Raw genomic sequence first — 16,460 nt, 5'->3', positions numbered from 1 at the left:
GAACTTCCTGACGAGCGCCCCGCACGGGTTTCAGCTGGCGAAGAGCGCGCATGCGCAGAGCGTCGTGGCGCGTGCCCTTCCTTTGGACTGTTGGTTCCACCTGCGGCAAGGTTTGGCTTAGGGCCTTTGGGACGTTTCGAGTGGCGCCGGGAGGCTGCCCTATCAGCGGGCTGATAGATTATAATAAAGAGCTGCAAGCTTGGAAAGGAACCCCATCCAGCGGTCCTAGATCGGAAGCCGCAGTCCCGCGACCGGATGGCAGTTTTAGCCAGTACCAGAAATGCTCCCGGTATCTGACATTAATCTCACCTGTATTACCTGGAATGGAATCGGACACTCCCTGCTCCAGACCCGTATGACTGATTAATGAAATACTGAATTATCTCGGTCCCTTCTTTGTGCTATATGCAAAAGTAAATTTCAGTTAAAAAAAATGATTTCAACGGAAGAATACAACTGAGAGGGTTAAATAAATTTTAGGAGAATATTTTATAGTCCGGAGATAGAAGGGACTTTCTTAACCAAGATTTCAAACCCCAAGAGCATAAATAAAAAAAAAATTTGTATACGAATTTAAACGTTTTGAATGGCAAAAGACACCTTAAGAGCCCAGAAAAATGGATTTTGTAGCATAGCTACATTAATATTTCTAGTTCAGCCTGCTCCTAGAAATAAAAAATATAATTCCAATAAAACTGGCCAACAACTATGAATAGGCTCCTCATACAAGGAAACATGATGCTCAAACTCACTAAGTGAAAAACTAGAATTTAAAAAAGAAAACCATTTTCCCCCATTCAGCTGGCAAAAAAGAAAAAGAATTGGTAATGAGACACAGACACTTAGGTACGATTGCTAAGAAGGCGAATTGCAAAACTCTGTTGTCAAGTAATATGGCCACATCTATTACAATTTTAAAATGTGCATCATTTCCAATGCCTTTTAACACAGTGGCACGAGTTTGTGACTATCCTATAGAAAACAACACTAGTTCTTAAGACTGCATATTATCTACTATAGCGCCATTTTTAGAGGCAGAGAGAAGAAAAAAAAACTGGGAATGGCTCACAGTAGAAAAATAGTGGAATAAATATGTAGTGACAGGGTTTCCAGACTCCAGCTTTCAAACAAATTCCTGGGGCCTCAAGCATTAACCAGGAAGGTTTTATTTAGTGTTTCCTATTTAAAAGTTATGATGGCTTGTGTAATGCTTTGAGTAAATGTAAGATAGTAAAGTAACTTTTACTATCCTGGTTATAAATTTGTGGGGCAGTAATTGGTACCAGAGTTAAAGGCAAAGTTTCGATATAGTGAATCCAGCATGTGTTTGCCATCTGGAGAACCTGGACTGTTGGAACAGTCTGGAACAGTTAGAGAAATAAAGACTGAATAGATCTCTCTTGAGAGGTGGGATGCCTCTCATCTACTAATGACATTAGTAAGGACAGCAACAGCCGGGCGCGGTGGCTCAAGCCTGTAATCCCAGCACTTTGGGAGGCCGAGACGGGTGGATCATGAGGTCGAGAGATCGAGACCATCCTGGTCAACATGGGGAAACCCCGTCTCTACTGAAAATACAAAAAAATTAGTTGGGCACGGTGGTGCATGCCTGTGATCCCAGCTACTCAGGAGGCTGAGGCAGGAGAATTGCCTGAATCCAGGAGGCGGAGGTTGCGGTGAGCCGAGATCGCGCCATTGCACTCCAGCCTGGGTAACAAGAGGGAAACTCCGTCTCAAAAAAAAAAAAAAAAAAGTAAGGACAGCAACTTAAATTCAGGACATACTCCAAAAGATGCTGAGCTATGTTGCCCATTCTCCATTACACCTGTTGTAGACTCTAAGGGACAAAATCACTATGGTGATGCCTGATGCATGTCATTTTATCATCCCTTACATCTTCTTTCTTTTTTTCCGAGGTGGAGTCTCATTCTTGTTGCACAGACTGGAATGCAATGGTGTGATCTCAGCTCACTGCAACCTCCACAGCAGCCTCCTGCCTCAGCCTCCTGAATAGCTGGGATTACAGGCACCCTTCACCATGCCAGGCTAAGTTTTGTATTTTTAGTACAGACGGAAGTTTCACCATGTTAGCCAGGCTGTTCTTGAACTTGTAATCTCAGGTGATCCACCCACCTTGACCTCCCCTGTGCTGGAATTACAGATGTGAGCCACCATGCCTGGCCCATCCCTTTAAGAAAACAGGATAAGTAAACAGTCCTAGCAATCCCCAGCAATAAATGTTATCTGTGTAAACAGACAACAATAAGACATCAGATTTTTTCAGGGTTCATTTCATTTTGAAAGCAATCAGATGTAACCAGGGATACTTCTATTGAAATTCTTCAATTTATAGACGACAAACCCTAACGTTAGCACACAACCATTTTTACGTAGTTCCTACGACTGTCGTCTGCAATTAATTCATACTCCATCATACCACAGATGGGTAACTTCAAAATAAGAGATGAGTTGATTTTCAAATGTGAAATCAGGTCAACATTTTAATCTAAACTCAATGTATTTAACACACACATTTAAGAGGCCTACTACATCATGCAATTTGATTAGAACACCTTTGCCGTCCTATGAAGAGATTACAGGGCAGGGATTACATTAACCAACAAAATCTTAACAATTACAGTCTTATATCACTACAGGGTTTCAAAGTGATCACTGCAAAATCAGATTTTAGAAATGTCTTCCACAGTTACGATTTTTGTCCTTCACTGTTCAAGTAAAACACTGTGTCATCCAGTTGCAAAATATTATTGACAACATGTATATGTGTATACGAACCACACTGCAAATTAACAAAAGAATTGTACCCAAAGTTTAATGAAGAGACACTTCTATCTAATCATTTAATCTTGTAAGTAGTATCACTATTCTCTACATCTATTTATTTGCGGTGTTTTAGGAAAGAGCACATTCGTACTTTCAAACATGCCAAACATGATGAACTAGAATAAATGCGCTTGAAAAACCATTATGAAAGAGACTTGCCTGAAGTCATTTCATCTGACAAAAATCGACTCAAATAAAACAAAGGCTAATTGTAAAAAAATACATAATATAATAATGCATTCTAGAGAATGTTAAGTTGAACTTCATTTGCCGTTTTGTAGAACTCACCACTTCTGCAGATAAGTATTTTAATTGGTCTGTTCTTTGGTGAAAACAGAGCTGTGATTTCATACTTATGTCAAGGGAGCAGTTAGCAGGTGTGCCCCACAACGAAAAGAAATCAGACAATCTAAAGGACACTGGCTACTGGTTGCCCTTATCCTCAGCACCAGGAATGGAGAAATCTTCAGCAAAACAAGCTCCTAACATCAGATATTCTCTTTATTTAAAGTTGTTCAACATGACAGAATGCCTGTTGCATAACATGGCTTTTTTTTCTAAAACAAACAGCTTTTTGCTTTCTTCTACAAAAAGTGGTTTACTAAATACATAGTAGCTTATACCAGTGGTGACAGTGCAAAGTCAATTTCCTGGGCATTTGATGGCACTGACATACCACTGTGAGATATTTGGAGCAATACTAAATGCACTTCCTGACTTGCAGTCAGCCCAGGTCTTTGGTTTTGGTGCAGTACTTAAAAATTAAGGCAAAACTCCTCCCAAAATATATTTCCCTCCAAGCCCTTATTTGCTTGCTTACAAAATAACTGTCAGCAAAATGCTACCTTTTTTGAAAAGCCAGTTGATTACCAATAATGTCAATGCCAGTGGTTTGGGTGCTAAAGGTATTCCGTATTTCCAAGTACATATAGATATTTTCTAACCTGTTTAGTTTATTTCACTGAAACCAAAAGTTGATTAAGAACAGTTGATATGAAATGCTCGTTTATCAAAATGGTGTTTTCTTTCTCATGGGAGCTTCAATTCTTTTGCTATTTATTGTCAAGGTTTGTATTAAAACCCTTTCTTTGTTACAAACAACTTCTCTTGATATGTAAGGAGTTCTGAGTATATACAGCTCAAGCGCTGGATCTGTTGGGTTTTCTCTTCTGGGATTGAATATGGCTTCATTCTTGTAGGAGATTATTGCAGTCTGCCCTGAAGTGGACCGTCGCCTCAGTTCACTACAACAAGAAGTGAGTGTAACCTTCTGCCCCGGTAACTATGACATCCATCCAGATCCGCATGGCTTCCGGCGATGGAGCTACCATGTAATAGATTCTGTCATGAGTCTTGACGCTAAAGGTGAGTAACGGATTTGGACTCTAAAATTCAAAAAAGAAAAAAAGAATATAAAACAAACATCTTAAAATACAACATTAAATAACACAGACATGTGCAGTCTTCTTCAAAATTTCCAATTTATTCAATTTACAAAGGCATTACTTTTGCTCTAATATAACTTGCACCCCCACCCCAGAGCCTTTTTCAGGACTGACCATTTTTCTGGCCTTTCTGCACAAGAAATCTCAGACAGAGCTCATGAATTATTTCAGCAGCTGATTTGTACAGCTCTAGCAGGGTACCCAGCTGAGAGTAGGGGCTTAATAAATAGTAGCTGTTATTCTTAGCCCTACTAGGCCCCCTCTTAACTATATGGTAGCTTCTTTTTAGAACCCTGGCAGAGTAACTCTTCAGGGCTTCCCAAGCCATTCCGTCCAGGATATTTCCTCAATTTGCTATGACATTTTTTTCCCTTAAAAAGATCAGCCACCCACTTACTTCACGTTTACCTTTCCAGCACCATCCTGATCATATCTGTCTGTTAAATCAGAACATCAACTTCAAACTGCTTAGACTCCAAAAATATTTTTTCCTTCTTAATTATGCATTCAAATTGTAGGAATTTAGCAAACTGATATTTACCTTATTAGCATTCTTGAGGTGATCATAATACACTTCTTCAATGGCTTGAAAGTATATGACTCCTTTCAATTTAGTTTCATGCTTGTCTGCAAAGACAGATGAGTGTTAAATACTTTATCACCACTGAGGAACAGAAAAAATAATCTCATTACAATTATAATCATTAAAATATTTACAAAGTATTTAATTATCTAAGATTAACTCAGAGAACTTGGGCTAGTGCCTTAGGCCTCTTCTGTCTATATTGGAAAAATTAAAAAAGCAATAAAATTACTAGCTGCAAACCAAAGAGACTAGATGACTTTGCCCAAGGCTGTCCAGCAGATCAGCAGTCAAAAGAAAACCTAACATGCTGACTCTCAAGTTGGCACGGAAAGTATAACCACGAATGGCACCAAGACAAATGACTTCTCCACATTTTCCAAGACTATCTTTGTCATGAAAATATTAATATGCAGATCTGTTGTAATAAAACTTTTACAAAGTGCTTTTTGACTTGTTATTCAAAATAATTTTCTACCTATATTTATTTCCTATCAAATTTCTTATTCAGGGTGCTTGATTTTTCCTCATTTTCAGCAAAGCTTTAGGCAAATAATTTATTGTCCTTTCCATGTAACAATTTCCAAACTGTTTTCAAAGACTTCATCAGATTTACCATAAAAACAAAGAAAACCAAAAACAACGAGAACATGAATCAAACATATAGCACCACTCCGTGATAGTTCTTGACATATTTTGTAATTTAAACTCTGCAAGGATCACAGTTCATGTCAGCATAGTAAAGAATTTTAACAGCATGAATGAGGAGGCAGGGAAAGAGACTCTATTATACCCTAGCAGTGGAAGTGCACATAGCCTCTTTTGGAAGACAGTTGGTGAAGCAAACACAATTTAAAATGCAAAAATCCTCTTACTAAGCAATTGCACTTCCAAAACGTTACTGTATGTAAGATCTCACGCATGTGCAAATAAATGTACATGGATGTGTGTTTGTTGCGACACAAGGTTGCAGAAGATCTGCTTGAGCTCTAATAGAAGACTGACTCAATTACAGACCAGCCATACAGTAAAATCTACAAAGCTACTGAAATGATGGAGGCAGATATGTATCTGCTCCTAAGAAAAAAACCCTTGAAATACTATTATATGAAATAGGATATGACTAGAATGAATAATTCCGTCCCAAGTATATAAAAGAAAAAATATATATACATTTTAAACATATATAAAAATGAATAGAGAAAATCTGAAACAGTATTTCAGGCTTAACTGTGAGAGATCAGAACTTTTATGATGGTAAAGAGATTAATTTCATCATAAAAATGTTTTGTTATATTTTGTATTTTTTACCAGTTTAATGTCCCTTTTTCTAAAAACAACTACAAAATGCTAGTCTAAAAAATAATGGCCCTGAAAAATTCAGCAGGGAGTAAAACTATTTAATTGCATTTCATCCGGAATATCCTAACCTATTTGCCAATGGAGCATATTTTTTGTTTTTCCTCTTCCTTGGGAAACGCTGTTCTAACTGATACCATGTTCAGTAAGTCTCAGTCAGTTTCTGTGAAAGAACAAGGTCAACGTGTCTCTCAAACATTTGCTGGAAATGATACTGTAGTAATTCATGAGAATACAGTAATACTTTGTTTTCTGAAAGCAAATGTAAAACAAAATCTGGAGATAAAAGTAAATCTTGTCAGTGTTTCAAGCAAGCAGAAGGAAACTTTAGTTTGTAGGGCACTTCATAGGAGAAAGAACTCTGAAAAATATAAGCCTCACAGCCACTTTATGAGCTAAGAGAAGCAATAACACTATTGTAAATCAATGAGATGACTCTACCCATTCTGCCTCTCTCGGTATTATCCCACCAGTTTGCAGACATATTTTCTTGGACTCAGTTTTCTTTAGAGACTCTCCTAAAGATCCCAGTGAATAAGCAGGAGGCCAAGGACAGAGGCCAGGGCCATGAACAACAGAGTCTTGGGACTTTACCACTCAGTGTTCACATTTGCAGCTCCTGCACAAGCACATGGCCTTTTCCCTCGCTGACAAGCAGAAGGGACGCGGCTCCTGTGGGGTCAAGTCCAGCCTGAACTGCAGTCTGGATGACTGCCTCGGGACTGATCTATTCCTGTGCCTGTTGTGTATGGGAAAGGCGGGGTGGGGTGGGAGGGGACAAAGCTGATGGGTGATAGCTATAAACAGAGTTGAATGGCAGCATTTGCCCAACTAGGTCTCACTAGCCAGTTATGTCATAAATACATATTAAAAAGCTGAATGAAATATAATTTCCGTCTTTTTTTAAAAATTAGGGTTCTGGGTAATTTTTCATATACCAAGAAGGTTTTGGTATTTTTTAAAAAATCGAAAATCAGTCACCAGAAGTTTCGATTTGGAAAGACACATTTACATGGGTCTGAAGCTTGGAGCTCAGGTTTGAAGCAGTTGGCCAGGACATTCAACCACTCACCTGGCTGATAGATAAGGGAATGAAATAAGGCTCACAGAGAACAGGAGCACGGAAGAGTGAAACAGTTTTGTCTGAAGTTCTTTTAAAGCTGTATTTTTGGAACATTCTGGGTGAGGTTTTCTGAAGGGACTACCACATCGTACAGTTTTGTTTATGCAGGGTGCAGACACCAAATTATATTAACTGAAGAAAGTTGCTCTAGATGTTTATAAAACCCAAGGTCAAAAAGTCGTAGAGAGGCAAATCAGGGGACCTGGGAGGGCCGGCCATGAGCTTCAGGCACTGACTTCTGCCGTAACTGGAAGCTCACTCAAAGAGCTCCTCAGTGAAAGGCAGGCATTCCCCTACTGGCTCCTCACCCAAATCCTGGGGCTCCTGAGCCACGCTTTCCTTTCCTCCACAGGCTGCTTGGTTTCTCACACTTCCCCTTATAAATAAACTGACCTCACTGGATCGATTAAATGATTAGACTATTATTCATAGTTATTACATAGATACATTTTATAACTCCTGGTGATGCTCATGAATACCGACAGTCACCCCAAAGCAGGTTTTTCCCGTAACATTTTGTACAGCACCACTTTTTTAGCAGCTGAAAAGAAAGCAGAGCTTATACTGCACTAAAAATGGACATGTTTCATGTGTGATCCAAGAGGAAATAGGTTCTTAATAAGTATGCCAGTTACATTCATAGTCCTGCATTTGTTTAAGATCCAGTAGGGTATGTTTCTTGTCAGCCAGTATTTAAGAATCCAAAAATATTTCAGGCACTTAATAAATACTACTGATCACTAGTTTGCCAATGAGCTTTACTCTCTGTGCTTAAAAGATCATTCTAGTTTATGAATTATAGTTGACTGATGTTTACGGCTACGTGTGTGTGACTAAAATGGGACACATGACAATCCATCACTCAGAAACCCCTTTTCTTTTCCTGTACGGTGGTTTAAAAGGTACTATCTTTTCTGATCCCACCCTATAGTGATAGTACTTCCAGTATAATATTGTGATGTCTCATAAAATGCAGGGAACATAAGCAACCGGTTACCCAAAGAACTGATAAAAAACAGAAAATAGCAAATAAAAGGCAATATTTTGATCTAAAGAATAAATTTTACTTAACATTTATTGAGACCTAAGTTTACTTCAGAAGTAACATAGACTTCATGCTTTTTAAAGTAACATGTAATGTGTATCATTTCTAGAAAGGAAATTCATATCATATGAACTACACAATCTAAATATAAGATAATGTATACACATCCGATATTGCCACTAATTCTGCTACGTATCAGCCTACCTATTTACACTGCATTCCAATTGCCTCCACTCTTTAACAGAGGGTTCCTCATTTGAGTACATGGCCTACATTTTTTTTATCACCCACCTGCATAATAAGAGAATGTTCGCTTGTTCCGATCAAAAACAAACCAGCGTTTCTTCCACGTTTTAATTTTCCCTCCCATTTTGATGAGGAATCCTCGGCAAGCCTTCTCTGTGATTGACACGTGGTAACAGGTGTCGATGTTGTGACCGGCAGTCTCCACATGGCTCCGCAAGTCGAAGTCTTCCTTCCGGACAGGCAGGTAGCGTGTCAAAGGGCGAGCCTGGGAAGTGCAAAACCCACTGCATCTATAGCTGATCATTGGTTTTGTTTTAGGTCACACACGTTGAGAAGCAGAAATTAACTGTGAAAGCTAAGCTTTAAAATATCCACATAGTTAAAAGAGCTTAAGACAAAGCACTTATCATTTGGAGTCTAAAAAGTGGATAGTATTTTCAGAAAGATGCTGTACTATGTAGGGGAAGAGACAGATACACCCAGGACCATCGGTTCTGTCCCTTAAGATGGGCATTTATCTTAGCTTAGAAGACGTAGTGCAATCTTAACAAACACAGAGTAAGGTCTGTGCTGCTCCCTGCAGATGAGGGACCCTCCACTGTAAAGTTTCCGGAAGTCATCCCTGCCACAACATAACGATCATTCTCCGTAAGTGATCTCCAGCACGACATGATCGACTGAACACTATTTAGTCAGTACAGCCCCACATGATCCCCCAAAACCATACTTGTCAGTTTACATACAGAAACTGACAACAGAAATTGTCTAAATAGACATTGAAGGCAGAGATCTATGTTTTGAAAAGTCAAGCTAAAATAAAGAAAGGAGAATCAGAACTGGACCTAATGTAATGAACTGTCTGGGACCAGATGCCAAAGGGAAGTAGTTAGGTGTCTTTTTTGTAATGTTGCTCAGGTTGGCTGTGAACTCATGGCCTCACCTCCTCAAGCGCCAGGACACTGGCCGGAGCCACCTTGGCCCCCCGAGGTGTCTTTTTTGTTACTGACGGCCGGTATATAAGTTCGTCCGATTTGGAAGCATCTATCACCGTGGGTGATGGTTCTAAAACCGTGTCTTATTTTACGCTGTTAAATAATCCCACCTCTTTGCCTTGGGAAATGACCTAATCATAAACTTAGAGGCAAAACTTACATCAGGATTAAAATAGAATTGTGTTTTTTCGTTTGGCTTCAGATAGTAAACAAGCATGGATGACTTTCGCTGCAAGTCAAAATTTGGTAGAACGTTGGGCACAATGAAATAAAATAGACAAATTTTACTTTCTACTTTTCCTTCAATACTTAACCTTTGATTGTGTGATACTTTGGTTGTGACAGACGCTACAGGCTTACTGATTCCTCAAAACACACAAAGTCTTAAAGACAGTCTGCTGCGGTGGCTCACGCCTGTAATCCCAGCACTTTGGGAGGCCGAGGCAGGTGGATCACGAGGTCAGGAGATTGAGACCATCCTGGTCAACACGGTGAAACCCCGTCTCTACTAAAAATACAAAAAGTTAGCTGGGCATGGTGGCACGTGCCTGTAATCCCAGCTACTCGGGAGGCTGAGGCAGGAGAATTGCCTGAACCCAGGATGTGGAGGTTGCGGTGAGCTGAGATCGCACCATTGCATTCCAGCCTGGGTAAGAAGAGCGAAACTCTGTCTCAAAAAAAAAAAAAAGACAGTTCTAACTGCTATGCCATCAAACTGCCAGCAACCACAAAGAATAACGATATTTTTTGCCTTTGAGTCCAGTGAGCCTTGATAAAATGGATTTGAGCTTTAAATTACATAGTACTTAACAAAACTTTATGTTAGTTCCTCAGAAAACATATTGTGTAAGCAGCTATAGTGACAAGAACAGAGATTCAAATGCTGTGATGACCAAGATAAGACATTAAACAAAATGTGTGGTTTCTCCAAATTTTGCTTGAGTACAACAAGCTTGTGCACAGGAGTTGAGGACTAGCGTAGCAAAGGGAACACACGTGGCGATACAGTGTTTAGAAGCAAACCACCACCACCACCACCAAGACACTGGGCTTAGTGAAAAACTACCCTGCTCCAGAGTATTTGCTTGTAAAGATGGCTTAATAGAACCTCTTCCCTTCCCCAAGCAAAGGTTTCAGTTCAGATATTGTATTTGTTTTCCCCAACAAATCCAGCTGCATTTTTAAAAGCTGCTCAAAAAAGATTCTGTTTGTAAAATGTGCTCCAAAGGACGGGTGGAAGAAGAGTTGCTGCTCCTGGAAAAATATTCCATGCATGACTAAAGAAAAGTGTCATTTGCTTGGTGCTTCCCTAAGAGTTTTGAAATGAACTCAAATTTTTTTTTTTGCACAGAAACACACACTCTTCTCTCCTTTTTTGAGACAGAGTCATGCTCTGTCACCCAGGCTGGAGTGCAATGGCACGGTCTCGGCTCACTGCAACCTCCGCCTCCCGGTTTCAAATGATTCTCCTGCCTCAGTCTCCTGAGTAGCTGGGACTACAGGCACGTGCCACCGTAGCAGGCTAAGTTTTATATTTTTAGTAGAGATGGGTTTCACTGTGTTGGCTAGGCTGATCTTGAACTCCTGACCTCGTGATCTGCACACCTCGGCCTCCCAAAGTGCTAGGATTACAGGCATGAGCCACTGCACTTCGCCGCACACTCTTCTCTTAAACCTTAAGTGTCAAGTGCTAAATGCTCAGTGCCCAGGAAAGCATCCTGACGCAGGATAGCTGTCTCCTAGGAACTGCCACCAGGGGGCAACCTGCCCTTATCCATTCAGATCGACCGACCAACCTGCGCCCTTTGTTTCTCCCTTATTTTTACTTCCTTTTCTATTAACTTCTGCCTCTGGCTAGTTTCTTCCAGTAATCGTTTTTCCAGGATTTCTCGGCGTCGTTTTTCTTCTTCCAGGGCTCGTTTTTTGGCTTCCATTTCCCGTTCCTAAACGTTATGCATAAGAATGATTATTTTAATATATACTAGACAATTCTTGGTTTGTAGACTAGTCTCTTATAATATGTAACTTACAAGAAAACAACTCATAATCATGCCTGGTATAGCTTCCAAAATCATCGTCTCCAGAAGTGCAACTACTAAATTTAATTAACAATTAGATTTTGGTCTTCAGTGAAAATCCAGCTTGTGAATATATTCAGTCATTTCATCATTTCATATTAACCAGCAACTCTCCCATTTTAAATAAAAAGCCTCACAAGCTGTCCTCGGCACTTAGCACGTGACTTAGCCTGTCTTTCACCTGCTGTCTCCTAACCGAAGGCCATGCTCCCTCTAATTCCTGTTGTTGTGCTGAGGTTCCCGGCTGAAGGTCACAGAGGAAGCACATGGGGGAGTGTGTTCTTTAGGGCAGGATGCAAAGGCATTTTGGGGGGATTCCTAAGGAAGTGAGACTCTGGCTTGAAATACAGTCATAGTAATGTGGGATTTTAAATATTACAATAGTGCGGTTAGCACAAGCTGGGAAGGAAGAAATAATGCATAAAGACGTAGCATTCCTCCCTGCTCCTTGGCAGGAACATAAAGCAGCCATCAAAAAGAAAAAAAATACAACACAAAGTGTTCATTTTGGTCTATGTCAATATATATATTTCAAGTTATGGAAAATCCACTCCAGCAGAGAGCCTTAGAAATTCTCTCCCTAACATTTTATTTTTCAGATAAGAAAATGAAAGGCTGAATGATTATTCCAAGATCACACAGCCCCTTGAGGAGTATTGTCTGATGCCACATGCAGGGCTCCTGCACCAGCATATCACAGACCCCCGGCATGAAAAGATGAAGCTTACCCTGGATTCAAGCAGCCGCGTCTTTTCTGCATGAGCCTGCTTCAAAAGTCTCTCCATTTCTTCTATTCTAGCAATATTTGAAGTGCTGGCACTGAATCAAACACCAAAGCCTTTTAAGAATATTGGTTTAGACTAAGAAGTCTCACTGATACACACACACGCACGCGCGCGCACACACACACACACACACACACGGTCAAGGGAGGTGCATGACAAAATCCAAGCATTTATAATTTAAAGAATGTTACTTACAGGTCATTGGACTGGAGAGGCAAATCAACTCAACTCTGAAAACTGTAGGTGACACTGACTTACCTCCGGTTCAGGAGACAAAATATAGGCAAGCAAAATAATGCTAACGCTTTACTCATAGGTATATGAACCAAAACCAAATCTTACATAAGTGTGACTTCTAAACGCTTCCTCCAAAGTCTAAAAATAATGGCCCCATGAGAGTCCTTGCCATTAGTTTAATGACTTAAAGGAATCAGACCACCAAGACTATCACCAATGTTCTATATAAATGACACCTAATGTTGGGAGTCATTTTATTCCGCTGGGGAATATGTATTACGAGCTGCTTTGCTGCTTTTTGTTGTCCCTTTATATGGGTGGACACTTTATTTCTTAAATCATGATGCCAATTAAAACATGACTTCTCCTAGAGGTGCGATGGATGGATGGCAGCCAGTTTTGGAAAGAGTACCCCTCATGAACCAATGAGAAAACTGTATAAAGAGATTTGAGAGCTTCAAAAGAAATGATGGGAAAGAGTGTCGCTCAAGTGGTAAAAGGATGAAACCAAAGGGTGTGAAAGATGCAAGGACAGTCCGGGTAAGAAAAAGAAGAGGGAAAACTTGAAAGTGTTTAACGCAAAACAGGAACTCTTATTTTTCCCTTGCTTACATTCTATTTGACTGTTCTGGAAAAGAGAGACTGTAGCTCAGATCAAAGTGTATTTACTCTGCTGATTCCGCTGTGGGGACCATATGCTGTTTCTAATGCATGTGTCCCTGTATACTCATCTAAGTGCCTGTCTTCTTTACAAGACTCCTGTGAGGACAGACAGACTTTTGTGCCTGTGTCTCTGTAGCATAAAACCTGGCACAGAGTAGGGATACATGTTTGTTAGACACGTTCATATAAAAATAAATTCATTAAAAATTCACATAAAAATGAAGAACCAGAGCCCTCTTGGTTATAGATAATTATTAATATAGTATTCTCAAATTACATTTTGGAAATCAAACCTAGGACAGTTTAAACCTAGGGCTAAGAGTTCTACTGAAGAGAACACAGGGCGTACAGTTTATCCTAAAATCAGTACCGACAGCCCCATTACAAATCATATTGACTGAGGAGAGAACTGTCCTAGGAATATCAGATCCTTGGCTGGACACAGTGGCTCACACCTGTAATCCCAGCACTTTGGGAGGCTGAGGCGGGCAGACCATGAGGTCAGGAGATCGAGACCATCCTGGCTAACATAGTAAAACCCCTCTTCACTAAAAATATAAAAAATTAGCCAGGCGTGGTGGCACGCACCCATAGTCCTAGCTACTCTGGAGGCTGAGGCTGGAGAATTGCTTGAACCCAGGAGGTGCAGGTTGCAGTGAGCCATGATTGTGCCACTGCACTCGAGACTATGTCTCCAAAAAAAAAAAAAGCAACACCGGATCCTTACAAGCTTAACAATTAGGTTGCACTTTGCAGAGTATCCCCGAACCACTTTTTAGCCAGGATGGTCTCCTATGAAAGAGAAGAACATAACAGTGTCTTCTCATTATTTCCATTAGCCAGTTGGGAGATCCCAAAGAGTAAGTGTTGTTTCCTTCAGCAAGAATCCAAGGGAACAGAATCTTTCGCTTTTGTACATGAATTCTTATTCTCCTTCATTGTGAATACCTGACTTCATGGATGGAAAGGGACAAACTGCATTGGCCCAACTGAGAAAGCCAGAGACACAAATGTAGGACACGTAGGGGCACAAAACTGTATTTATATTCCATAGTGCTGTTTGTGACATCAAATATGTATGTTTCATATCTCCCATTAATTTGAAAATAATTTGAATTTCACTAAGTTTCAGATCTTGAAAACTCACCAGTTAGTAAAAACAAACTCACCGGTAGCCTAATCCCCATTTATCCCTTTGTTCAGATAGTCAACGTTTATTTAGATTTCACTGTTTACCATTTTCTTTGCTTAAATGTCTTCCCTTCTCCCCCCACCACGAGCTTTACTGAGCATACATATAATGGATAAATAAAAACTGTATATATTTACAGTATATAACATGATGTTTTGGCATGTGTACACTGTGAAACAATGACTACAATCAAGCTAATTACCGTGGCTGATGCCTGTAATCCCAGCACTTTGAGAGGCCGAGGCAGGCAGATCACCTGAGGTCAGGAGTTCAAGACCAGCCTGGCCAACATGGTGTAACCCTGTCTCTACTAAAACAAAACAAAAACTAACCTGTGTGTAGTGGTAGGCGCGTGTCATCTTAGCTATTTGGGAGGCTGAGACTAAAGAATTGCTTGAACCCGTGAGCCAGAGGTTGCAGTGAGCCAAGATTGCGCCACTGCACTCCAGCCTGGGAAACACCAGAGCGAGACTCTGTCTCAAAAAAAATAACAATACATTTATCACCTCACTTGGTTACCTTTTGTGTATGTGTGTGCTTGTGTGTGGTGCGACACATCTGTCCCTTAATTCTTTCCATGACAGCACTACTGCAGACTGGTAATTCCTGGCGAATAGTTATGTGTGGCCATGATCCTTTTCCATAGCTGTTTTACATAAGACTGACTCAGTGGTGTGGCAACTGCAGATAACTAATCCCCACGGTCAGAAACTACTAAGAGTATTTAATGTCATTGTCTTACGAGATTTTCTGAATGTCAAAAAATTGAAGCCAAAATAGAAGAGGTTAGAAGGTCACGTGCAAAGGGGAGATAAAAACAGGCATTTCTCTTCTGTACCACCATCAACTTAAAAAAAAAATCATGATCCTGTAAGAGAAGCTCTTACCCATTGTTATGACAGAACATCAGTGATAAACAGCAGGGAAGCAGGTGATGAGAAAGTCATGTTTGGAATGTGTATTCTGATAAATTTCCTTAACTGGAAATTTTTTGAGGATTGGTGGAAGGAAGAGTAAAAAAGTAAAAAATCTTCTCTGCTTAAGACTTTTTTTAACCTACCACTAAAATATCCCTAAATTATAAGCCAATTAAGGAGGTAATTCCATGCTGAAATTCTGGCTGGACAAACTTGGTCTTGTGGTTTATTAAGTCACAAAAAGCATTTGCAGAATGACAGCGTCACTCAGAGATGTGGGCGTGTTGGCCCTTCACTCTTTGTTGAGGTATCACTTTGTAACTACCAGAAAGTTACATGAGTCAGACAATGTTTCTGCTTTTTCCTTATCATTATTTACAGTGTGAACAAACATACTGCTCAGAAAATAGGCCCTGGGTCATAAAGAAGAGACAATTGTCTAATGGAGAGTCAATTCTGCATAAAATCTCCATTCTGCTAAAATCATTAAACTGGCTTATTGAAGAATATTCTGAATACTACCTACACTGATACTTATTATTAACTTACTAAGCCCTGATTTTGTGCTTATCCTTTGAGAAAATGTTCAGAACGAATACAGATCAAAGGCACAGAGATCTGAAAGGTCTTGATCCTCTCACTCATTAAGCTCTGTGAGGTGTATTGGGAGAATGAATGGGAGTTGGGCTGGACCTAGAGTGCCCATTCATTGGGACCTAGGATCCCAAATCCTAGGTTTTGGGATCGGCCAGTAGGTAGTGGGACATCAAAGCTTTAGAAAAGGGGGAGTACCATGGCCAGATTTATGTTTTTTTTTTTTGAGACAGAGTCTCACTCCGTCACCAGGCGCCAGGCTGGATGAAGTGCAATGGCGGGACATCAGCTCACTGCTCCTCCGCCTCCCAGGTTCAAGCAATTCTTGTGCCTCAGCCTCCCGAGTAGCTGGGACTA

The 16,460-nt window shown here is 40.2% G+C and overlaps 1 protein-coding gene and 1 long non-coding RNA gene across 51 annotated transcripts in view; one reads left to right on the top strand and one right to left on the bottom strand.

Annotated features, from left to right (window-relative positions):
• Positions 1-56: 56 nt before the first annotated feature.
• Positions 57-13,964, top strand: LOC108588527 (uncharacterized). The gene is made up of 3 exons (XR_001907455.4): positions 57-289; positions 1,917-4,209; positions 12,315-13,964. It is a non-coding gene; the product is annotated as an uncharacterized LOC108588527 (long non-coding RNA).
• PHLDB2 (pleckstrin homology like domain family B member 2) overlaps positions 2,474-16,460 on the bottom strand; it is a 239,555-nt gene continuing 225,568 nt past the window's right edge. For all 50 annotated transcript variants that reach the window (XM_008982473.5, XM_008982475.5, XM_008982477.5 and 47 more), the window contains 5 exons: positions 12,444-12,534; positions 11,434-11,580; positions 8,691-8,910; positions 4,831-4,916; positions 2,474-4,229 (listed from right to left, as the gene is read on the bottom strand). In XM_008982473.5, the coding sequence (XP_008980721.4) occupies positions 4,089-4,229; positions 4,831-4,916; positions 8,691-8,910; positions 11,434-11,580; positions 12,444-12,534 (685 nt within the window). In that variant the 3' untranslated portion in view covers positions 2,474-4,088. The remainder of the gene's footprint in view (positions 4,230-4,830; positions 4,917-8,690; positions 8,911-11,433; positions 11,581-12,443; positions 12,535-16,460) is intronic.

The sequence above is a fragment of the Callithrix jacchus genome, chromosome 15 (genome assembly GCF_049354715.1).
Source record: "Callithrix jacchus isolate 240 chromosome 15, calJac240_pri, whole genome shotgun sequence".
NCBI lineage: Eukaryota > Metazoa > Chordata > Mammalia > Primates > Cebidae > Callithrix > Callithrix jacchus.
This window is presented reverse-complemented; position numbering and strand designations above follow the sequence as displayed.